This window comes from Somniosus microcephalus, chromosome 6 (assembly GCF_052327205.1).
Source record: "Somniosus microcephalus isolate GS21.2 chromosome 6, FLI_Smic_1.0, whole genome shotgun sequence".
Lineage (NCBI taxonomy): Eukaryota > Metazoa > Chordata > Chondrichthyes > Squaliformes > Somniosidae > Somniosus > Somniosus microcephalus.
This window is the reverse complement of record NC_140992.1, coordinates 172,769,140-172,793,921: the sequence shown is the minus strand read 5'-3', so window position 1 is coordinate 172,793,921 and position 24,782 is coordinate 172,769,140. Positions and strand designations below refer to the sequence as shown.

Genomic DNA, 24,782 nt, shown 5'->3' with positions numbered 1-24,782 from the left:
CCAGGAATAGAGCCAGGTCTGTGTGGCTCAGTACCACACCGTGTGGTGCAGTTCCATACGGAGTCACTGGGGGAGCCAGAGCATTTTCTGATGTCCATGTGATGTGACTAATGGTCTAGGACCACTGTGACAGTCTGTTATTCCCAGCACAACCCACTTTCACTTTGAATTAATGAGGTGGGGGGCTGGGGGGCGGGCGGGAGAGTGACTTAGAATGGAAAATGCCAGCGCAGAGAGGCCGGTTCCGATTTGAATCACTGATCTGGGCCAATTAAGTTAATCTCAGCTGGTGTGGTGATGGGGTCATTGTTTGGCTTGGAGACGATGGACTATCCAGTGACCCCTGCTGGGAGATATTGACAGGTTGCTGTGATGCCCTCCACAGTGGAACAGCCTGCCGCCACACATCATCTAGGCCATCATGCGAACGGCTGGTTACCTGGGGTAGGACTGCCACATGTGGAACTATAACAGAGAAGATAGGAGCAGGAGTAGGTCATTCGGCCCCTCGAGCCTGCTCCGCCATTCAATGCGATCATGGCTGATTCTTCAAATTCAGTACCCTGTCCATGCTTTCTCCCCATATCCCTTAATCCCCTTAGCCTTAAGAAATATATCTAACTCCTTCTTGAATATATTTAATGAATTGGCCTCAATTATCTTCTGTGGTAGAGAATTCCACAAGTTCACCACTCTCTGGGTGAAGAAATTCCTCCTCATTTCTGTCCTAAATGGCTTACCCCTTATCTTTAGACTGTGACCCCTGGTTCTGGGCTCCCCTGCCATCGGGAACAGCCTTCCTGCATTTAGTCTGTCTAGTCCTGTTAGAATTTTTTAAGTTTCAATGAAATCCCGTCTTATTCTTCTAAATTCTAGCGAATATAAGCCTAATCAACTCAATTTCTCTTCATACGTCATTCCTGCCATCCCAGGTATCAGTCTGGTGAATCTTCGCTGCACTCCCTCTATGGCAAGAACATCCTTCCTCAGATAAGGCGACCAAAACTGCACACAATACTCAAGGTGTAGTCGCACCAAGGCACTGTACAACTGCAGCAAGACATCCTTGCTCCTGTACTCGAAACCTCTCGCTATGAAGGCCAGCATACTATTTGCCTTCTTAACTGCCTTCTGCACCTGCATGCTTACCTTTAGCGACTGGTGCACAAGGACACTCAGGACTCGTTGCACTTCCCCTTTTCCCAATCTATTGCCGTTCAGATAATAATCTGCCTTCCTGTTTTTGCCACCAAAGTGGATAACCTCACATTTATCCACATTATACTGCATCTGTCCAATCGCCCAACCTGTCCAAATCATACTGGAGTTTCTCTGCATCCTCCTCACAGCACACACGCTCACCCAGCTTTGTGTCGTCTGCAAACTTGGAGATATTACATCTAGTTCCCTCGTCTAGATCATTAATATATATTGTGAATAACTGGGGTCCTAGCACCAATCCCTGCGGTACCCCACTAGTCACTGCCTTCCACTCAGAAAAAGACCCATTTATTCCAACTCTTTGCTTCCTGTCTGCCAACCAGTTTTCTATCCAAGTCAGTACCTTACCCCCAATCCCATGTGCTTTAACTTTGCACACTAGTCTCTTATGCGGGACCTTATCGAAAGCCTTCTGAAATTCCAAACACAACACATCCACTGGTTCTCCCTTATCTATTCTACCAGTTACATCCTCAAAAAATTCCAGTAGATTAGTCAAGCATGATTTACCTTTTGTAAATCCATGTTGACTTTGTCCGATCCTGTCAGTGTTTTCCAAGTGCTCTGCTATTACATCTTTTATAATGGACTACCGATGTCAGGCTTACCGGTCTATAATTCCCCGTTTTTTCTGTACCACCTTTTTTAAATAGTGGGGTTACATTAGCTACCCTCCAATCCATGGGAACTGTTGCAGAGTCTATAGAATTTTGGAAGATGACCAGCAATGCATCTACTATTTCTAGGGCCACTTCCTTAAGTACACTAGGATGTAGATTATCAGGCCCTGGAGATTTATCGGCCTTCAATCCCGTCAATTTCCCTAACACCGTTTCCCTACAAATACTGATTTCATTCAGTTCCTCCCTCTCATTAGACCCTATGTTCCCGACATCTCTGGGAGTTTATTTGTGTCCTCCTTTGTGAAGACAGAACCAAAATATGTATTTAATTGGTCTTCCATGTCTTTGTTATCCATTATAAATTCCCCTGATTCTGACTGCAAGGGACCTACGCTTGACTTTACCAATCTTTTTCTCTTCAAATATCTATAGAAGTTTTACAATCAGTTTTTATGTTCCCTGAAAGCTTACTCTCATACTCTATTTTCCCCCTCTTAATTAATCCCTTTGTCCTCCTTTGCTGAATCCTAAATTGCTCCCAATCCTCAGGTTTGCTGCTTTTTCTGGCCAATTTATATGTCCTCTCCTTGGATCTTATGCTATACCTAATTTCCCTTGTTAGCCAACGTTGAGTCACTTTTTTTGTTTTATTTTTATGCCAAACTGGGATGAACAAATTCTGTAGTTCATCCATGCGATCTTTAAATGTTTGCCATTGCCTATTCACCGTCAACCCTTTAAGTAACATTCCCCAATCCATCCTAGCCACCTTAATGAAGAATTCTATCATATTATGATCGCTCCTCCCCAAGGGGCCTCGCACAACAAGTTTGCTAATTAATCCTTTCTCATTACATAATACCCAGTCTAAGATGGCCTGATCTCTAGTTGGTTCCTCGACATATTGGTCCAGGAAACCATCCCGTATACACTCTAGGAATTCCTCTTCCACAATATTGTTACCAATTTGGTTAGACCAATCTATATGTAGATTAAAGTCACCCATGATAACTGCTGTGCCCTTATTGCACGCATCTCTAATTTCCCGTTTAATGCCATACGCAACCTCAGCATTACTGTTTGGGGGTCAGTATACAACTCCCACTAATGTTTTCTGCCCCTTGGTATTTCTCAGCTCTACCCATACAGATTCCACATCATCAGAGTTAATATCCTTCCTTACTATTGTGTTAATCTCCTCTTTAACCAGCAATGCTACCCCACCGCCTTTTCCTTTTTGCCTGTCCTTCCTGAATATTGAATACCCCTGGATGTTGAATTCCCAGCCTTGGTCACCCTGGAGCCAAGTCTCCGTAATCCCAATTATATCATATCCGTTTACATCTATTTGTGCAGCTAATTCATCCACCTTATTACAAATGCTCCTCGCATTAAGACACAAAGCCTTCAGGTTTGTTTTTTTTAACACTCTTAGACCTTTTGGAATTATTGTTTACTGCGGCCATGTTTGATTTACACCCTTGATTTCTCTGACTTTCACTTTTGCTTTTCTCCTTCCTGTCTTTTGCTTCTATCCTTGCTTCTCTTTCTTCTGTCTCCCTGCACAGGTTCCCAACCCCCTGCCATTTTAGTTTAAACCCTCCCCAACAGCACTAGCAAACACTCCACAGAGGACATCGGTCCTGGTCCTGCCCAGGTGCAAACCGTCCAGTTTGTACTGGTCCCACCTCCCCCAGAACCGGTTCCAATGTCCCAGGAATTTGAATCCCTCCCCCTTGCACCATTCCTCTAGTCACGTATTCATCTGAAATATCCTTCTATTTCTACTCTGACTAGCACGTGGCACTGATAGCAATCCTGAGATTACTACCTTTGAGGTCCTATTTTTTAAATTTACCTCTTAATTCCCTATATTCAGCTTTTAGGACCTCATCCCGTTTTCTACCTATATCATTGGTACCTATATGCACCACGACAACTGGCTGTCCCACCCTCCACCTCCAGAATGCCCTGCAGCCGCTCCAAGACATCCTTGACCCTTGCACCAGGGAGGCAACATACCATCCTGAAGTCTCGTTTGCAGCCGCAGAAACGCCTATCTATTCCCCTTACAATAGAATCCCCTATCACTATAGCTCTCCCGCTCTTTTTCCTCCCGTCCCGTGCAGCAGAACCACCCATGGTGCCAGGAGGTTGGTTGCTGCTGCCTTCCCCCGATAAGCCATCCTCCCCAACAATATCCGAAGCGGTATATCTGTTTGAGAGGGGGATGGCTACAGGGGACCCCTGCACTACCTGCCTGCGCCTACTACTCTGCCTGGCGGTCACCCATTCCCTTCCTGCCTGTGCAGCCTTTACCTGCGGTGTGACCAACTGATTAAACGGGATATCCACGACATCCTAAGCATCGCGAATGCTCCACTATGTATCCATTCGCAGCTCCAGCACCGCAATGCGGTCTGCCAGTAGCTGCAGCTGGACACACTTCCCGCACACATGGTCGTCAGGGACACAGGAAGTGTCCCTGATTTCCCACATAGTGCAGGGGGAGCATGCCACGGGGCCTAGCATTCAGCGGCTACCTCAGGAGAGGGAAAACCTGGGGGGTGGGGAGTTTAAGTTTAATCCAGCCCACCCAGAGTGGGATACTGACCCCATCAGATCGACAGGGCGACTTTATGGAAAGTTAAAAACCGAGTAGCTGATCTGATGGAGTCAGTTTCGCACCGTGTGAGTTGGGTTAAAATTGCCCCCCCTCTAGAAAACGGAGAAGTGTTCATCAGCCATGGCTCAGTGGGTAGCACTCTCACCTTGTAGTCAGAAGGTCGTGGGTTCAAATCCCACTCCAGAAACTTGAGCACATAATCCAGGCTGACACTCCACTGCAGTACTGAGGGAGTGCTGCACTGTCAGAGGTGCTGTCTTTTTGAGGGTACGTTAGACTGTTGACTGGTCTGCCCTCTCAGGTGGATGCAACAGATCCCATGGCACTGTGCAGAAAGAGCAGGGGAGTTCTCCCCGGTGTCTTGGCCAATATTTATCCCTCTACCAACATCACTAAAGCAGATTATCTGGTCATTATCACATTGCTGTTTAAAGGAACTTGCTGTGCACATATTGGCTGCTGCATTTCCTACATTGCAACAGTGACTATTTGAAAAGTACTTCATTGGCTGTAAAGCAGTTCAGGACATCCTGAGTTCATGAAAGGCGCTATATAAATGCAAGTCTTTCTTTCATATATCCACAGCATACAGAATCAGAGAGCGAGGGCAATAAGTGAACGAGGAGAACCTACCGATTCTTGGCAGTTACAGTTGGTGTTGTTGTAGAAGTTGCAGGATCCGTCGTTGCAGCAGTATGTGTTCAGGCTGCTCCACAATCTTTAACAGGGAAGAAAAAAAATGTGATCTAGTTCGCGACATCCAACTGTGCCTGTGTGCGTTTTGAAGGCCAGACGCCCTGATCATGAGGCATTTCCTCCCCGTCCCGTTCCCCATCCTCAGTCTCCTCACGTCAAGCTCAGTCTGCAGCCACCATTGGTCCTCCATACACCGAGTTCCCTATCTCAGCAGGCGGGAGGTGCTGAGATGCCCACTCCTCAATTAGTGACACTGAGACTGTCAATATCTACAGAACCCAGTATTTGCATATATTGTACTTTCATTAATCCAATTCTAACAAGTTTAATGCATTGTTGTAGATTCCACAAATCCCAATAGAAATTAATGGAGTTAATTAATCTGCTATGTTTTTAAATTGTCCTCTCCCCGCCCACACGACTCAATTAGAGGGATTATGGTCTCTCTGTATAATGATGGTACATCGTTCTATAATGGAAACTGTGCACCAATAATTAATATAAAAAAAGTGTTAAATCCTTTATATAATCTTTCTCAATACGAGAAAACAAATTAAGCAGATTGAGACTGGCCTCAGTTGTACCAAACCATTACCAGTGGATGAAGGCGGCTCACCACCACCTTCTCGGTCCACCAAGGGATGGGCAATCAGTGCCGGCCTTGCTAGCAACGCCCACATGCCACGACTCAATAAAAAAAAAAGCCAAAGACCTGACTACAAGTGATGGGAGCTGCAGAACCTCCTGGGCAATCCATTTTTAGGAAGGTGAAATTACAATGTGAAAAGTTTACGTAGCCCGTTTCTATCATAAATGTGGACGTAGGATTGTATAATGGAAACTAGTTAATCTCCTGTGACATTGAACATAGTAAGTCAGAGAATATGGCCACTCTCATACCTGTCTATGTTGTCTCATGCTGCTTTCTCTTTGCTCCTGCTTCTTTCCCCATAACTATTCTTGTTTTTTTTCTTCTTTCCTTTACTTTCAGATGGGAGGTGATGTGTCGGGGAAAAGAGCCACTAATGGCTGCTGGCTCCATTTGGGGTAGGGGGTTGTGGTGAAAATGTGCTCCCTCTCCCAATTACCTGTGCTTCCCCACTCCTCCGTCCTATCGTGTCCCCTACACCTTCACCTTCACACTACCTGCTCAACCCTGGTACTCTCCACCCACTCGCATCATTCCTACTTGCTCCCCCAAGGGCGTCTTGCAAGCAGCCAGACGCTCTAACCCTCAACCAGTAACCCTCTTCCCCTCCCTTCTGTTTTCATCAAAGAGGCTTCCAAAGTTCAAATTGTCGTTTGTTTTTTTTTATAAAAGAACTCAAATTAGAATGAGGAAAGACACTACACTATCTGCCTTTCTCTCTATTTATTTTGCACTTTTGTATCCTAGGTGTTATAAACTAGAAACTCAAGTGTAAAAGTGTAACATTTACCTTTTCGAACAGTCAACAAAACACAGGTGTTATATAATTACTTGGCTTTGAAATTCAACTTGTGTTAATATTCTTTTCTGAAAATTGAACCGACAACATGCCGACTGTTCTTTTGGCTTGTTTTCTTTATCAGAGCCCATTTTCTCATGGTGTTTTCTTGCCTCAGAAAACTGCTGGAAGCTGCTAACTGAGATGATAAAGCCCAGGCTTGGCACAAAGGCCGCTGACCAATGTTGAATGGCGGCGACCAATCAAATCAAAGAGCAGCGGTCACATTGCAGCCGCTGGCGCAGTCTCCAGGAAGTGGCGCTGGCCGGAATGAAAGCCCGGATGATTCAATGGGAACGGCTCATCCCACATTGAACAGAGCTGCTGAGCTTTTAGTGCAACTTTTTGGGGGAGGGGGGGGCGATGCCCCTTTAAGGCTGACCTCGCATACATGCGCCTGTTGATATAATAAACATGGTTTAGGGTTGTGAACGCGATACCCACGTGTCCCCGAATAGTCCATGATAGTATCCGAAGTAGGCGAGTGACTGGTCGTTGAAGTACGTGCTGCTCAGTCCGTTCCCGACTGCAAACCCCTACAACACAGAACGTAGTGTCACCACAACAAACTGGAGTCCTGCTGAGCCCCGAGCCCGAAGGCTGTGGCTCCAGTGTATACAGGCGCCGGCATTCCTCTGCCACCTCGTCCAATGGGGCCAATCTTCACGTGCAAGATGCTGAGGCCAACTGCTCCCCCCACTCCCAGCTGAGATGAGCTAACTCTGCCGAGGCCAGGGATTGGACGGCGCCCCACCGCGCACTGCGTTTGCCCACTGAGCCACCAAAGAATTGTATCTTGTGTCAGGAGCTCAGTGGGTCGCACTCTCGCCTCCGAGTCAGAAGGTTGTGAATTCGAGTCCCACTCTTGAGACTGGAGCACATAAATTGAGCCTGATGCTTCAGTGCAGTACTGAGGGAGTGCTGCACTGTCTGAGGTGCTGTTTTTTTGGACGAGACATTAACCCGAGGCTCTCTCGGTTCTCTCAGCTGGACATAAAACATCCCACAACACTATTTTGAAAAAGAGCAGGGGAGTTCTCCCCGGTGACCTGGCCAATATTTATCCTTCAACCAACATCACTAAAACAGATGATCTGGTAATTAACACATTGCTGTTTGAGGGGCCTTGTGTCTGCGGCATTTCCTACATTCCAGTCTCTCCCTCGCCACCTGCTTGATCGGACGTGCTCTCGACTCTCAGATTACAGGTTAAGACAAGCCCCATCTGCCTGTGCAGGTGGATGTAGAAGATCTCACGGCACCAGTTGGAGAGAAGCAGGGGAGTTCTCGGTCTCTTGGACAAGTGTCCTCCCTCAGTCAATACTGCCAAAAAACGATTAACTGGTCCTTTATCTCATTTGCTGTTTGTGGGATCTTGCTGTGTGCAAATTGACTGCCGCATTTCCCTACATTACATCAGTGGCTACACTTTGAAAGTACTTCATTGGTTATGAGGCGCTTTGAGACGTCCTGATAAAGTGCTGTATAAAATACAGGCTCTTTATTCTCTCGCACCAACACACCCTTTAACAAATGCTTCAATCCCACGTTAGAGTGCGGGGCTGGGGGTAGGGGCAGCATTCCAGACCACAGCTGAGACACGCCACCCATTTACGAATGGGCGGATAACACGTGGCCGGGGAAGGGCACGAGAAGCTGATCCCGGTTTCCATGTCGGAAGGAAGCGTAAATACCTTGAGGTTGATCTTAGCTGCGCCGGTCGCGATCCTGAGGCTCAGGGTCGGCGTGTAGACTCCCCCGTAACTCTCGCCAATCACGTAGAAGTCGTTCCTCGTGAAGTTGGGGAACTTCCTGAAGAAATCCTGCAGGGACAGGTAGTTGTTCTCTGCGACCTGCGGAGGTGGGGGGAGAAGGGAGAAGCGGGGGTGGAATACAGGATCGGGGGGTTAGTGCTATGCTTCCCACGGGGCGAAAGGACAAAGATCGATAGAGGACCTGCATGCGAGACTCATTGACATTACTGGGCTACGGGCTGTCAGCTGCCCCGTAAGCTTTGCGACGGAGTTCTGTCATTCTCCAAGACATTCCAATGTCAGCCGTGGCTCAGTTGGTAGCACTCTCACCTTCTGAGTCAGAAGGTTGTGGGTTCAAGTCCCACTGCAGAGACTTCAGCACATAATCCATATACTGAGGGAGTGCTGCACTGTCGGAGGTGTCGTCTTGAGGATGGGACCTTAAATTGTGGACCTGTTTGACCTCTCAGGTGGATGTAAATGATCCCAAGGTTTGTGGGATCTTTCTGTGCATATCGTGGCTGCCGCGTTTCCTACATTACAACAGTGACTATGGTCCAGAAGTTCTTCATTGACTATAAAGTGCTTTTGGGCATTGTGAGGTTGTGAAAGGCGCTATGTAAATGCAACTTCTTTCTTTGACCTGATAACTAAATTGCTCTCGGCTACAAAGCATAATATGTGTGAAATTCTGATATATTTGTTATATTCAGATTTCAGTAAGGCTTATTGCCAAACAAGTGATCAGCCGACAAAGTAGGACAGCATGTAATAGGCAACAATCTTCTTTGGTGGATTGTAAAGTGATGAAACTAGAGAAAGCAAAGGGTGGTTGTGAATTGAGCTGTCTCAGCGTGGCAAAGGAGCACTGTATTTGAGGCAGTGGGCGATTGAGGGGGCATCGGTTTTTGGGACTGCCCAGATCAACAAAGGAGTGTTTTTCTGCACTTGCCTGTGTCCTACACTCCGAGAGATCTGTTGATTAATGAAAGATTTCGAAGTGTATTTATTGAGGCACAGGATAACAGGAGAGGGTTGGTTCTATCACCAGGCTCTGGCCATGGTACTGGAGGAGAGTGTCCTTTGTGCGTGATATTTGGCCAATGATTAAATCCTTTAAGTGCTTTTTGTATTGTGGTGGCTTGTTTCCTATGCTGCTTCACACTGTCGCTGTTTAGTTCAGATTCCAGGACACTGGATCCAGGAGCCAACATCGGGATTAACGCGGCTAAATCCCGCTCCCTTTCCCAGTGGGAAAGTTGGGCCAAGAGCTGGTCTTTCAGATTCCAAACTAAGCAAGTGCAGTGTAAAGGGCCCTGGAAGATGAGAGAAGCACCTTCACGTTACAGAGAGACATGTCCCAGTCAGGAAACACACCCAGTTTAAACAAAAGAACAATCCTGCCCGGGCAACCAGTGCTGAGAAAGATCAGACGTTCACCTACACATCAACAGTCGCCACACGTCACAATGTCACTCGTTGTATGGAGTGCAATGAGACGCTTCAATCGAAGGCACTGTCGAAATACAATTAAACTACCCAGTTGAGGGATGGGCTCATCATCCCCAAAATCAGAGCCAGGAATGGCAGCAGCAGGAGAGGGCAGAAACCAGGGGGATGGAGGGAGGGGTAGAGAAGAGCAGAGGCCTAGGGCAATGAACAAAATGAACAGGTAGAACAGGCTGGGCTGCGTAAAGGTTCAGGTAGAACAAGGTCCGTCTAAACAACAGTCTAGATGGGGAGAGTCAACGCCAGCTGCTCAAGCAGCTACCTCATGTGACATCGATTGTTGAAAGCAAGAAATAAACTGCCCTGGGCTTCAAGGGTGAGGTGTTTTGCAATTTACAAGCACGTTTCTGTTAAGTCTGTGGGTTGTATTATAAATAATCACAGACTCCACTGTTAACAAAATAAAACACGTCTTTACTATTCAGAGGCTCGGGCGATTCTGCCCTAGTTAACGTATCACAACCCTTATATACTGGTGTGGTCACTATCGGTATTACAGTATACATGAGCCAACAAATAGTGCCACACCGAAAGTAGTGCTCTTAAAGGCGAACGGTTACATTCTATAGTTCCCTTAAAGGTAAACGGTTACATACACAACACTCCTCCCTTTTTAGCTTATTACTTACAGAATCCCCTTTAAACATACAATCTTCAACTTCATATAACAGTTTACAGATATACTCTCGATGGAGTCAACGTCATATAACAGTTTACATGTTTAGTCTCTGTGGAGGTTTCCGGATCCTCTCTGGATAACGCCGAAGTGGTGTCGTCATTCCTAGCGGCCCAGTAGGGGTGCCTGGCAAAATCGATTCAGCTGGAACAACAGTGTCAGGTTCATCTGAATCCAATGTTACTAGATCAGCAGTAGGTGTTCTAGGTATTTCAGTTTCAACATTACTCGGGTCAGGTGGTGAAGTCGAGTGCTCATTTGTGGCGGACTCTATGAGCTGGTCAACATGGCGCCTTATTACATTGTCCCCAATGTTCACCGTGTACATCAACGGGCCTAGCCTTTTTTTAATAGTTCCAGGCTGCCATTTTTCTGTACGATAGTCCCGGGCCAAAACTTGTTGCCCCATCTTGAAAGACCTAGTTGCCCTGTCATTGATGTTCTGGAATTGCCGGTTCTCCACGTCCCTTCTGACATTGGGTTTAAGTAGATCCAGCCGGCATCTTAAGCGTCTGTTAAAAAACATCATTGCGGGAGTTTGATTTGTGACCGCATGTGTTGCATTTCGGTATGCCAACAAAAAACTGTCTACCTTATGTTGTAGACTTATGTCTTCATTACTCATGGCCTTTACGGCCTTCTTGAAGGTCTGGACGAACCTTTCAGCCAACCCATTGGAGGCGGGATGGTATGGGGCTGATGTGTAATGTTTAACCCCATTGCTCTTTAGGAATTTCTTGAATTCCTCGGACACAAATTGTGGTCCGTTATCGGAACAGATCTGTTCCGGCAGGCCATTCCGAGCAAACATGGTTCTTAACACCGTGATGGTTTTCTCCGTCGTGGTGGTGGTCATTTTAATTACTTCCGGCCACTTGGAGTGGGCATCTACCGCTATCAGGAACATCGAGTCCATAAATGGACCAGCAAAGTCGATGTGTACTCTTTGCCAAGGAGATGAGGGCCACTCCCATGGGTGCAGAGGAGCCGGTGGTGGTGCGTTCTGAACCCTCTGACATCCTAGGCAATTCTTGGTGATCTCCTCTATGTTCCCGTCGATGCCTGGCCACCACACAAATGCTCTCGCTAAATTCTTCATCTTTACTCCACCCAGATGTCCTTCGTGCAGCTCCTTGAGTACTTTCTTTTGGAGTTTGGGCGGAATCACCACTCTCGACCCACACATTAGGGTTCCTCGGCACACCGACAGTTGTTCTTTCCTCTGTGAGAATGCCTGCAGTGTTGGTTCGCTCTGTGCTGGCCATCCCTTCACCGTTAAGTCATAGACTCGTGAAAGAGTCGGGTCATTCCTTGTCTCCTTCTCAATCATTGAGTTTGTTATCGGCAGACATTCCACAATGGACGAGTGGAACAACTCCACTGGGTCCCCTGTACTCGCTTCTTCTACTGTCGGCAATGGTAAGCGTGATAACCCATCGGCATTTCCGTGTTTTGTTGACCTTTTGTACTCAATGTCATACTGGTGTGCCCCAAGTAAGACTGACCATCTTTGTAGCCTTTGTGCTGTCATGTTGGACACGGCCTTGTTCGGGTTAAATATGGACACCAACGGCTGGTGGTCTGTCAGCAATGTGAACCTCTTACATTGCAAGTAATGGTTGAATTTCTTCACGCCCCACACAAGACTGAGGGCCTCCCTGTCTATCTGGGCGTAATTTCGCTCCGCGGTTGTCAAAGATCGGGACGCGAAAGCCACTGGCCTTTCCGAGCCATTTGGAAGCCTGTGCGAAAGTACTGCTCCAATTCCGTACGGTGAAGCATCACACGCCAGCCGAAGGGGTAATGCTGGGTTGAAATGAGCCAACACTTCCTCGGAGGTAATCAACTCCTTGCTTCTGCGAAAAGCCTTTTTGCACTCCTCACTCCACTTCCATGGTGTCTCCTTTCGCAACAGCTCATTCAGTGGATGCAGCACCGTGGACAAATTTGGTAGGAACTTGTGGTAGTAATTGATCAACCCCAAGAATGATCTTAACTGTGACACGTTCCCTGGAGCGGGAGCCTTCACGACCGCTTCTATCTTCTCCGGTGATTTATGTAGTCCCTCGCGGTCAATGATATGACCGCAGTATGAGATTCGTTTTTGGAAAAACTCACACTTATTGCGGTTAACCCTAAGGCCATACTCCTTTAACCTGGTGAGTACCAGTTTCAAATTCGTGAGGTGTTCCTCTTCATCCATTCCCGTGATTAGGATATCATCCAAATAGCACTGCGTGCTTGGAATTCCTTGTAACACCTGTTCCATGGCCCTCTGCCAAATTGCTGGTGCCGAAGCCACTCCAAAGACCAGTCTGTTATAGCGGTACAAACCTCTGTGGGTATTGATAGTTAGGTATTGGCGTGACTCTTCCTCAACCTCCATCTGCAAATATGCCTGAGCTAGGTCTATCTTCGTGAAGTGTTTTCCTCCAGCCAACGAAGCGAAAATATCTTCAATCCTTGGCAGCGGGTATTGCACCGAATGAAGCACTGGGTTCACTGTGATCTTGAAATCCCCGCAGATACGGACCTTCCCCGGTCCCCCTGGCTTACTACTTGGTGAGGATTTCATGACGGGTACAATGGGCGTGGCCCACTCACTGTAGTCTACTTTTGACAGAACCCCTGATCGTTCAAGTTCTTCTAGTTCTGCCTCCACTGCTGGTCGTATTGCATACGGTACCGACCTGGCCTTACAAAACTTTGGGCTTGCATGTTCTGCAATCTTAACCCTTGCTTTAATACCTCGCAGCTTACCCAGCCCTTGTTGGAATGCTTCTTTCGCTTCATCTAATATTCGGGACAACCGTTCAGATTTGACATCCTCTTTCTCGTGCTCCACCGACATGGCGTTTAGCTCATGCCAATCCATCTTTATTTTTCGGATCCACTCCCGTCCTAGAAGTGGTGGACCTCCCTCAGGCAGTACATACAGATCCAGACGGCGGTAATTTTTGTCTTTGTATCGCACATTAACTCCTGCCTTCCCAATAGGGAATACTTTGTGTCCCGTGTATGTCTGTAGTACTAATTCTGTATTCCGTAGTGGAATATGTTTGAAAAACTTTTTATAGTCATGCTTATTCATGACCGTCAATGCCGATCCCGTGTCTACTTCCATTTTGACTTTGGCCTTTTCAATCCGCAGCGTCATCCAAATGGTTTGTCTGTCAGCTTCGTTGTTCACGTTGTGAATTTTTAGACTGTCCAGTCCCTTGTATTTGAAGTGTGAGTCGGACTTTTGTTCCCTTGGACTCTCCTTGTACCCTTTTTTTGCGGACTCCCTCTTGTTGTCCGTCATTCTTGACCGGCATACTTTTGCTATGTGCCCGATCCTGCCACATTTCCTACATTCTTGGTTCTTAAACCAGCACTGACTCTGGTCGTGCGTTGTCTTTCCACAACGGTAGCATTTGGAAGTGCTTGCAGTAATTTGATCCTTCAGCACTGCTACGATCTCTTCGAAGGTCTGGTCCACTGGTTTAACTGGTGCTATTAGATGTTTCAAGAGCCCGTATGTTTTTGCTCCCATCGAATTTAACAAAGTTATTGCCTTGTCGTATATGGCTACGCAATATATTCCTATGCGTTCCCCATACGTGGCCCTGTCTTCTATTTCAGCATTAAAATCATTAATATTTCCTCGCTTAGGCATCTTCTTCTCTTTCCGAGAACAGCACAAGTATTTCTTTACTTATTATTAATTTTCTTCTCTTCTTGAGAACACCACAAGTATTGCTTTACTTATTTCTTGTTTCTGAAAATTCTAATTAATTTTCTAAGATGGCGGTTTCCCGCTTCTGCCTTCTTCCCCAGCGGTTTTCCCGCGAAAAATGGCGGCTTTCCCGCGCTTCTCGCTCTCCCCGCCCACTTCAATGGCGGTTTTCCCGCGCTTGACGGTCTTCACCCGTCCCCCGACGCTGTCTTTCAGCCTGAGTGCGGCCCTTATCAGCTCTCCCGATCGGTGGCCCTGTCTTTGCAGCCAACGCTGCGGCTTACCCACGAGGTTATGGAGGCTTCAGGGTCCTAATGCCTGTCGCTTCCAGCCTGTCGGTTCCAGACTGGTGAGGATTGAAACCTCTCTTCAACGTCCTGTCTTCGGACGAAGCCGCCGTGGAACAACTGCCGCAGGGTTCGAATCCTGACTCGTCGCCAATGTTAAGTCTGTGGGTTGTATTATAAATAATCACAGACTCCACTGTTAACAAAATAAAACACGTCTTTACTATTCAGAGGCTCGGGCGATTCTGCCCGAGTTAACGTATCACAACCCTTATATACTGGTGTGGTCACTATCGGTATTACAGTATACATGAGCCAACAAATAGTGCCACACCGAAAGTAGTGCTCTTAAAGGCGAACGGTTACATTCTATAGTTCCCTTAAAGGTAAACGGTTACATACACAACAGTTTCTACCCCCTCCTCTCTGGTAGGTGGTGACCTGGCCCCCGGCACACGCACTTGCTACCTGGGATGTCCTAACGGATGGGCAGGCAGGGCCGGGGGCTGGGCTGGGCTGGGCCGGGCACAATACCTCATTATCGTTGGTGGCGTAGTTTTGATCATCATCGTAGGAGAAGCCGACCCCAGCCGGTGACTCCAGGTACAGCACGTTGGCCACCTTGTTCCAGCTGTACTGGTTGATGTAGAGTGTGCTGCCGTCATCCTGCACCTGCAAGCAAATGAATCGGAGTCAACAGGATCTGAGCTTTCACCCTCAATCCACACTAACCAACTCACCCCCCCACCCCCCACCTTGAGGTCATCCAAAACTTGGCTGCCCATGTCCTAACTTGCACCAAGTCCCGTTCACCCATCACCCCTGTGCTCGCTGACCTACAATGGCTTGCGGTTAAGCAGTGCCTCGATTTCAAACCCCCCTCCGAGATATCTGCGCTCCTCCAATTCTGCCCTCTTGAGCTTCCCCGATTATAATCGCTCAACCTTTGGTGGCCGTGCCTTCTGCTGTCTAGGCCCTAAGTCCTGGAATTCCCTGCCTAAACCTCTCCACCTCGCTACCTCTCTTTTCTCCTTTAAGACGCTACTTAAAACCTACCTCTTTGACCAAGCTTTTGGTCACCTGCCCTAATTTATGCTTATGTGGATCGGTGTCAAATTTTTTGACTAACAATGCTCCTGTGCAGCGCCTTTGGATGTTTTACTACGTTAAAGGCGCTATATAAATACAAGTTGTTGTTGCTGTTGCTATTGATGCACCACCACAAGCTGGTAAGTGGGCATTGGGTCAGGACAGAACCAGGCTTGCCAGTGATGGATCCTCCTTACTAATGGCCACTGTTCATGTATTAGCCCAGACAGTCAATGTTGGTGAGATATTCTACTAACGGGGCATCGCATGTCCATTCGTGCACATACAGCAGGGTCAGTGGATAGTGACTGTAACAGGAACCCTGGCTGTTCCCTTCCCACAGTCCAGGGGGAGTTAAAGCCAATGCTGCTGTCCTGACTGAGATTAGTCAACAGTGAAGCTCAATCCTCGCCCTTCGGTAAAGGAAGTACTGACATGCAAAGGTCCATTTTCAGAGAGGAATCCATCCAAGGAGCTGCACCCAGGTCCACCGTTCAGCCACAGGACCAGAGGGTCTGTGACTGGATTTTGCTGAGACGTCACAAACCTGCAGGACACAAAACAAGTTGGAATTAATGTCGACTACTGAGGCCCCTGCAAGACTATGGAGTGGTGAGAACTTGTTTTATAGCCACTGGGTTGGACTTAATCCTTTTGAAGGAGAGTCACCCATCAGGACCACTTCAAACCTCTTTACACCTGGGTGTTTTTTGCAGTAAATGTTCAGCATCACCAACCACTCCCATAATGTTTCCCACATTACAACATTGACTACACTCCAAAAGTACTTCATTGGCTGTAAAGTGCTTTGAGATGTTCAGTGGTCGTGAAAGGCACTGTATAAATGCAAGTCTTTCTTTCTTTCATAAGTGGACCTTGAGTCCCCGACAATCTGGAGCGCTCCCTTTCCTACCCAAAATCCAGGTAAATGATCGTATGGCCCAGGGATGATAACAGAGAACTTCACTCCGTATACTAACGACTGAAATGATACATGCCATTCCATGCGTTCTCCCTACATGAAAGGTGAACTGAATAAACAATCTATCAAGGAAAGGCACAGGCTTTGGACCATCAACTGTTTATTCACATATAAGGTACGTGAATGAACAGACACAGTTGTCATAGTGAGAACAATCTATTCTCCGGCTCTCCTTAGTTGTGAAATATAATAAAAAGCACCTTACTACCTCTCTAAACACGAGCTGACTTTCTCTCATTTAGCCTTTCAAAGCTAACCTGGTTCAGATTTTTAAAACACAGACAGCTTCGTGTGTGTGTGTGTGTGTGTGTGTGTGTTGAAATTGGGGAGGGGGGCTGATGGGCCTTCAATAACCACAAAACTAGAAGTTATAGACTTAAACAAGTTGGCTTTTAATCACTAAGATCAGAGCTAACATCTCAACACGCCGACTGGTTCACAGGAGTGAGTCATACAGATCCTGGGATCTTTATGTAAGAGAAGTCAGGGGCGGAGCCAAGAGCCAAGACCTGGAACCTCCCAGGTTAGTCGGGAAAGAGGAAGTGAAACTATACACAGTGGGGGAGGGTAATATACATGAGTGCAAAACGAATACAGGATCAAGACAAACAGATTTCATTACAGGGGCTTTGTCCACTGATCTGTTCAAAGTTACCACTCTGAGATCAACAATATTGACATAGGAGAAGGAGGCTCCCGAGGGTCTGTGCGGCTAAGCCCCCTGCTGCGTCAGTGGAATAAAGAGACATCCTGGACCATCAGGTATCACAAGTGCCTAAAATGTTTGCGATTGTACAATAACAATGCTCCTTTAGAATAACTGGTTAGCACTTCAAATCATCACTGTACAAAGCTTGCCTCCGGGCTGCTAGCTTATTGTTGAGAAAAATACTGAATCTAACATTACAGAAATATCATGAACATTAAAAAATCTAGCTGAGGAATACGAGGCAAAATCCAATTGGCCACAGCTGGTCACCTCTCTGAACTCGGACTCCATTGCAACCTGTCTTGTCTCTGTATTTTAATCAATGCTCACTGTCTCCCTAACTTTGCTCTTGTTCCTTCTAACCTCCAAATACCCAGTCTCGGTTGCGCTTTTCCTTCAAATATCCTCACGGTGTTGAAATGAAGAACCATCGCACTTTATCTGACACCAGCTCATTCATTCCCATTAACGATCCTTCCTGCCTTCTGTTTATCCTTCTTTCTACAATCCTCAGGTTTTTTAAATCTAACCTGGGTGTCACCTAATCACTATGTCCTGTCATCTCATCTCGGTGTCAGTTGTGGCTCAGTGGCAGCACTCTTGCCTCAGAGTCAGAAGGTTGTGGGTTCAAGTCCTGCTCCAGAGACTTGAGCACATGATCCAGGCTGACACTCCGGTGCAGTACTGAGGGAATGCTGCACTGTCGGAGGTGCAGGCTGACACTACGGTGCAGTACTGAGGAAATGCTGCACTGTCGGAGGTGCCGTCTTTCAGATGAGATGTGAAACCGAGGCCCCGTCTGTCTCAGGTGGACATAAAAGATCCCATGGCACTACTCGAAGACGACCAGGGAAGTTATCCTCGGTGTCCTGGCCAATATTTATCCCTCAACCAACTTCATTGAAAACAGATTATCTGGCCATTACCTCATTGCTGTTCATGTGATCTTGCTGTGCACAAATTGGTTGCCTTGTTTCCTGCATTACAACAGTGACCACGCCTCAACCAAGTACTCACTGCCTGTAAACCGCTTTGGGGCGTCCAGAGTTCACAAAAGGCGCTATACAAATTCAAGTTCTCTCCTTTCCTTTATCTCTTACTCTTTTGAACCCTGGCGATGTTCTGCACTAGGGGCCTCGTCTCTTCCCTTTTATTTCCTGATGTTGCAACTGGGGACAAAGTGCTGACTGGAGCAAAGGCCGGTTACATCTACAGCAGACACTTGCCAACAATAGTTTACATAACATTTGCTATCTTCCGACCACAGTCACAGTGACTTTAGAGACAGGTCAAGCTGTTCATATGACCTACCATAGTGTACTTAGGCTGCAGGCTCCCAGCCCCACCAATCCCCTATAGAAGCCTGAGCCCGAGACAAGCATTGAATTCCAATGGTCCAATCTACATCCTATTCAATGCCATTGCACAAAGCCTTGATGCAAACAGGAGGTTATCGTGTTTCACCTAGAGAAACACTGGGTTCAATATCCACCCCTTCTATCACTGGCACACTCTGGCTGCACTATAGCAACTCACCAAGGTTACTTCACTTCACCAGCACCTCCCTCCCCGGAGCTCAGCTGCGTGCTATAACTGGCCTCAGCACTCCCGGGTCAAGGGAGGATCAGGCGGGATCACCATCCGATGATTCCCAGCTGGAAGGTCCGCATGTGCAGATGTCAGACGAGAACACAATCGGGCTTGGGTGTGATGCCCTCCACGGTTGAACGACCCACTGACGCTCACTGTCTAGGCCCTCACGGAAGCTATGGTGGGGCATCCATGGGAACCTAATCCAACACAAATCAGCAGCTTCGAGAGAGTAGAGACAGATGTGGAGTTAAAAGTGTGTGTGTGTCCCTATGGAGTCTGGTACTTGAGGCGACGAGGAAGCTAAAGCAGCTTTCGGGTCAAAGATCGTTACCAAGCACCTCCACTGAATCAATGGCGTGATCAGAATCCTCTTCCTGTATATACTGGAGAGGCCCACACAGCCAGCGCATGGTGGGTGTATTGGAGTGAGGGAGAAAGAGAGCGAGCAAGGTTGAAAAGGCACTGCAGCTTTCAGCTTTAACTAGCCAGTGAGTGCGCGGTTATAATCTGTGCAGGAAATAAACCCTCAGTTGTAACAGCACAAGTCAGCAACAGCTTCAAACTCAGCCCAGTCAGGAAAGGCCTCTCGTGATGTGGCAATAAACCACACAGAAAAAACCACACAGATTGGATTGGAAGGCCCCACATTCCATTCCCGGTTAGAGCTGAGTGAACTGATCTCAGCTGGGGACTGAATCTGACCTCAGCACCCTCGACTAGGAGAGAATGCAGGGAAAAATGACTCCCGATTGCTATCGATGACCCGCAGCTGCGAGGGCGCATGTGCAACTCAGCTGTGATGCCTCCCACAGTTGAAGAGTTGGCTGACTCGCCGACCCAGCCTCACACATGAATAATGGCCATTTGGACAAGAGTAAGTGCTGTGGGTCTTCAGCTGAGAAGGGGAAGCACACGCAGACTGTCTTTCACATCAGGCACATCAACTGAAGGAAAACAGTGAGAAATGTTCCCACTCCAACGCTAGACTTTAAAGGCCTGAAATCTCCACCCCAATCAGACACTGTGAGCAGAGCCTGTGCTGGCCCGAGACCCACACCCCTCCCCTGCCCATCATCCAGCGGCCTCAGTGTAAAGTGCCAGCTCCAGGGGTAGTGTCATCGCCACATTCTGCCAAGGCCCACCCTGAACAAGGGGCAGGACATGGGGAAGAGTACAGGAACAGGGTGAAGGGGGGGCGGGGGGAGGACAGGAAGAGGGTGAGAGAGGCGAGGACAGGAAGAGGGTGAAGGGGCAAGGAGAGAGAGGACAGGAAGAGGGTGAAGGGGGCGAGGAGAGGACAGGAAGAGGGTGAAGGGGGCAAGGAGAGGGAGGACAGGAAGAGGGTGAAGGGGCGAGGAGAGGGAGGACAGGAAGAGGGTGAAGGGGGCGAGGACAGGAAGAGGGTGAAGGGGCGAGGAGGGGAGGACAGGAAGAGGGTGAAGGGGGCGAGGACAGGAAGAGGGTGAAGGGGCGAGAAGGGGGAGGACAGGAAGAGGGTGAAGGGGCGAGGAGAGGACAGGAAGAGGGTGAAGGGGGCGAGGAGAGGGAGGACAGGAAGAGGGTGAAGGGAGCGGGGGGAGGACAGGAAGAGGGTGAAGGGGGCGAGGACAGGAAGAGGGTGAAGGGGCGAGGAGGGGGAGGACAGGAAGAGGGTGAAGGGGGTGAGGAGAGGGAGACAGGCCAGTGTCGGGAGCGGCGAGAGTGGAGTTTCAGTGAGTATTTAAACTCACTTTCGCGGGCTTTTTTCACAGGCCATTGTCGGGAGTGGTGAGAACGGAGTTTCAGTGAGTATTTAAACTCACTTTCGTGGGCTTTTTTTCCACAAGCTTACCAATCTCGCAGACCGGTGCCGGCGTTCCAGAGCCACGTCACGATTCAAAACGTGGCGCGGGCAGGAGGAAGCAGCTGATTATATAGTATAAATACTCACCCAGTTTGACAGTTAAGGTTCATAGTTTATAAAGTTTAGAAGGTCTTTATTTTGTGGTTATAGTTTCGAAGGTCTCTGTTGTGTAGCGGGGAGTGCTAGGAAACAAGGGCCCTTGAGTATATCATTTAATTGGAGTAGAATTGATGGTATGGATTTAATTTAAATTAATTAAAGGGTAAGTCATGGCAGCAAAGCTCGGCCCCGTGGCATGCTCCTCCTGCACTATGTGGGAAATCAGGGACACTTCCTGTGTCCCTGACGACCCGTGTGCAGGAAGTGTATCCAACTGCAGCTACTGGCAGACCGCATTGCGGCGCTGGAGCTGCGAATGGATGCATACTGGAGCATTCGTGATGTTGAGGACGTCGTGGATATCACGTTTAATCAGTTGGTCACACCGCAGGTAAAGGCTGCACAGGCAGGAAGGGAATGGGTGACCGCCAGAGTAGTAGGGGTAGGCAGGGGTCCCCTGTGGCCATCCCCCTCTCAAACAGATATACCGCTTTTGATATTGTTGGGGAGGATGGCTTATTGGGGAAGGCAGCAGCAACCAACTTCCTGGCACCATGGGTGGTTCTGCTGCATGGGACGGGAGGAAAAAGAGCGAGAGAGCTATAGTGATAGAGGATTCTATTGTAATGGGAATAGATAGGTGGTTCTGCGGCCACAAACGAGACTCCAGATGTTATGTTGCCTCCCTGGTGCAAGGGTCAAGGATGTCTCGGAGCGGCTGCATGGCATTCTGGAGGGGGAGGGTGAACAGCCAGTTGTCGTGGTGCATATAGGTACCAACGATACAGGTAAAAAATGGGATGAGGTCCTAAAAGCTGAATATAGGGAGTTAGGAGGTAAATTTAAAAATAGGACCTCAAAAGCTAGTAATCTCAGGATTGCTACCAGTGCCATGTGCTAGTCAGAGTAGAAATAGAAGGATATTTCAGATGAATACGTGGCTAGAAGAATGGTGCAGGGGCGGGGGGGGGGGGGGGAAGATTCAAATTCCTGGGACATTGGAACCAGTTCTGGGGGAGGTGGGACCAGTACAAACTGGACGGTTTGCACCTGGGCAGGACCAGGACCGATGTCCTAGGGGATGTGTTTGCTAGTGCTGTTGGGGAGGGTTTAAAATAAAATGGCAGGGGGATGAGAACCTGTGCAGGGAGACAGAGGAAAGGTAAGCAAGGATAGAAGCAAAGGACAGGAAGGAGAAAAGCAAAAGTGGCAGTCAGAGAAATCAAGGGTGTAAATCAAACATGGCCGCAGTAAACAATCTTTCTAAAAGGTCTAAGAGTGTTAAAAAAATAAGCCTGAAGGCATTGTGTCTTAATGCGAGGAGCATTCATAATAAGGTGGATGAATTAGCTGCACAAATAGATGTAAACGGATATGATATAATTGGGATTACGGAGACATGGCTCCAGGGTGACCAAGGCTGGGAATTCAACATCCAGGGGTATTCAATATTCAGGAAGGACAGGCAAAAAGGAAAAGGCAGTGGGGTAGCATTGCTGGTTAAAGAGGAGATTAACACAATAGTAAGGAAGGATATTAGCTCTGATGATGTGGAATCTGTATGGGTAGAGCTGAGAAATACTAAGGGGCAGAAAACATTAGTGGGAGTTGTATACAGACCCCCAAACAGTAATGCTGAGGTTGGGGATGGCATTAAATGGGAAATTAGAGATGCATGCAATAAGGGCACAGCAGTTATCATGGGTGACTTTAATCTACATATAGATTGGTCTAACCAAATTAGTAACAATACTGAGGAATTCCTAGAGTGTATACGGGATGGTTTCCTGGACCAATATGTCGAGGAACCAACTAGAGATCAGGCCATCTACATAAGAACATAAGAAGTAGGAGCAGGAGTAGGCCATACGGCCCCTCGGGCCTGCTCCGCCATTCAATAGGATCATGGCTGATCCGAACCTAGACTCACGTCCACTTCCCTGCCCGCTCCCCGTAACCCCTAATTCCCTTATCAGCTAGGAAGCTGTCTATCTCCGTTTTAAATTTATTTAATGTCACAGCTTCCACAGCTCTCTGAGGTAGCAAATTCCATAGATTTACTACCCTCTGAGTGAAGAAGTTTCTCCTCATCTCAGTTTTGAAACGGCAGCCCCTTATTCTAAGGTTATGCCCCCTAGTTCTAGTCTCACCCATCAGTAGAAACATCCTCCCCGCATCCACCTGATCAACCCCCTCACAATCTTATATGTTTCGAAAAGATCGCCTTATAGGAACGGAGGTTCCTATTCGAATAATGGAATTCAACTCAGTGAAACAAAATAACAAAGTTTAATGAACAAACAAGTTAACTGGTAAAACTACAGGAGAAGATGTACACAAGTCTATTCAGCTTGCCAGCACCTCAACTGCTGCAAGGTTTATGGAAGCTGACGTCATCACGTTCTCCGCGCCACTGGCGGTCACGTGATCGGCGTCATGACGTCATCACGCAGAGTGCAAGAAAGTACATACAGTATAGTTAACAGACAGTTTAAAAGGTGCAGTCCGCAGCTGCACTACACTGTAGTTAAAGGGATTGTTGCTAATTGCCCAGAGTCTCTTGGTGGCTCCGCCACAGGCGCCCCCCCAGAATTCTCTTTAACAGTGTCAAACGAACAGGAGGTTTGATGATCCTGCCCGACCGACTATGAAACTCAGGCAGCAGCAGTGGAATGTTGGAAGACGAGCTGGTGTTTGGCTGTGTCTGAAGCAGCGCATCAGGGGTGGAGGAAACAGTAGCAGGAGGTGTGGGCGAGGACGAGGCAGAAGCAGGCAGTTCAATAGCGGGCTGTTGCATAACTGGTCTGGCAGTCAACAGTGGTCGTCCACGGCGAGGTGGCTGGGCGACAACAACTGGTTCACCCCGATCTAGATGGGCTGGTTTAAGTCGGTCGATAGAGATGGTATCGGACTTGCCTCCCACTTCGACCGTGAAAAAATTTTCTCCTGATGAGATGACACGAAACGGTCCAGCATAAGGTGGTCTGAGCGGATCTCTGAGCGTCCTGCCGAATAAAAACGTAATCGGAGCTCATGAGTTCTGCCGGAACACGAGGCCTCTGTAGGCTGTGATGCGAGGTTGGAATAGGCAGGAAATTCTTTGCCGCCTCATGATGCTGAGCCGGCGACCACGGTTCTGTACGTGAAGGGAGGAAGTCCCCTGGCACTCGAAGTGCTTGACCGTAGACTAACTCAGCTGATGAAGACTGGAGGTCATCTTTAGGGGCTGTGCGGAGGCCTAGCATTACCCAATGGAGTCTGTCCACCCAATTGGGACCACGCAAGCTGGCACGGAGGGACGGCTCGAGAGACCGATGAAACCTCTCGCACAGACCATTCGCCTGCGGATGGTAAGCGGTGGTACAGTGCAGCTTGATACCCAAACCCTGTGCAACTGCGTTCCACAATTCTGACGTGAATTGTGGACCTCGGTCGGAGGAGATGTCAGATGGCACCCCAAACCGAGCCACCCATGACGAAATGAACGCCCTGGAGACGTCCGCTGCAGTGGTAGCGACCAAGGGAATCGCCTCTGGCCACCTGGTGCTGCGGTCCACTACCGTCAGGAGATGCGTAAAACCCCGCGAAGCGGGGAGAGGACCCACTAAGTCCACGTGTACATGATCGAACCGGCGTTCCGGCACCGGGAAGATGGCCACTGGAGCCTTAACATGACGATGGACTTCTGATTTTTGACAGTCCACGCAATTGTTTACCCAGTTCCGAACGTCCGAATGCATCCCTTTCCAAACAAATTTGCGGGACATGAATTCTTACGCCATTCGACCGGCACAATGGGCCGGGGCACTCCCATGGATGTGTCACACAAGAGCGTGGTTCCTGCTGCTTGGAACATAACATCGGCTACCT

At 48.1% G+C, this 24,782-nt stretch overlaps 1 protein-coding gene across 1 annotated transcript in view; it reads right to left on the bottom strand.

Annotated features, from left to right (window-relative positions):
• The window catches only part of LOC147116207 (lysosomal protective protein), a 49,202-nt gene that overhangs the window by 11,952 nt on the left and 12,468 nt on the right, over positions 1-24,782 (bottom strand). The window contains exons 2-6 of the mRNA XM_085990929.1: positions 16,122-16,233; positions 15,132-15,269; positions 8,348-8,506; positions 7,098-7,189; positions 5,104-5,188 (exon numbers count right to left, since the gene is read on the bottom strand). Coding sequence (XP_085847055.1) covers positions 5,104-5,188; positions 7,098-7,189; positions 8,348-8,506; positions 15,132-15,269; positions 16,122-16,233 — 586 coding nt within the window. The remainder of the gene's footprint in view (positions 1-5,103; positions 5,189-7,097; positions 7,190-8,347; positions 8,507-15,131; positions 15,270-16,121; positions 16,234-24,782) is intronic.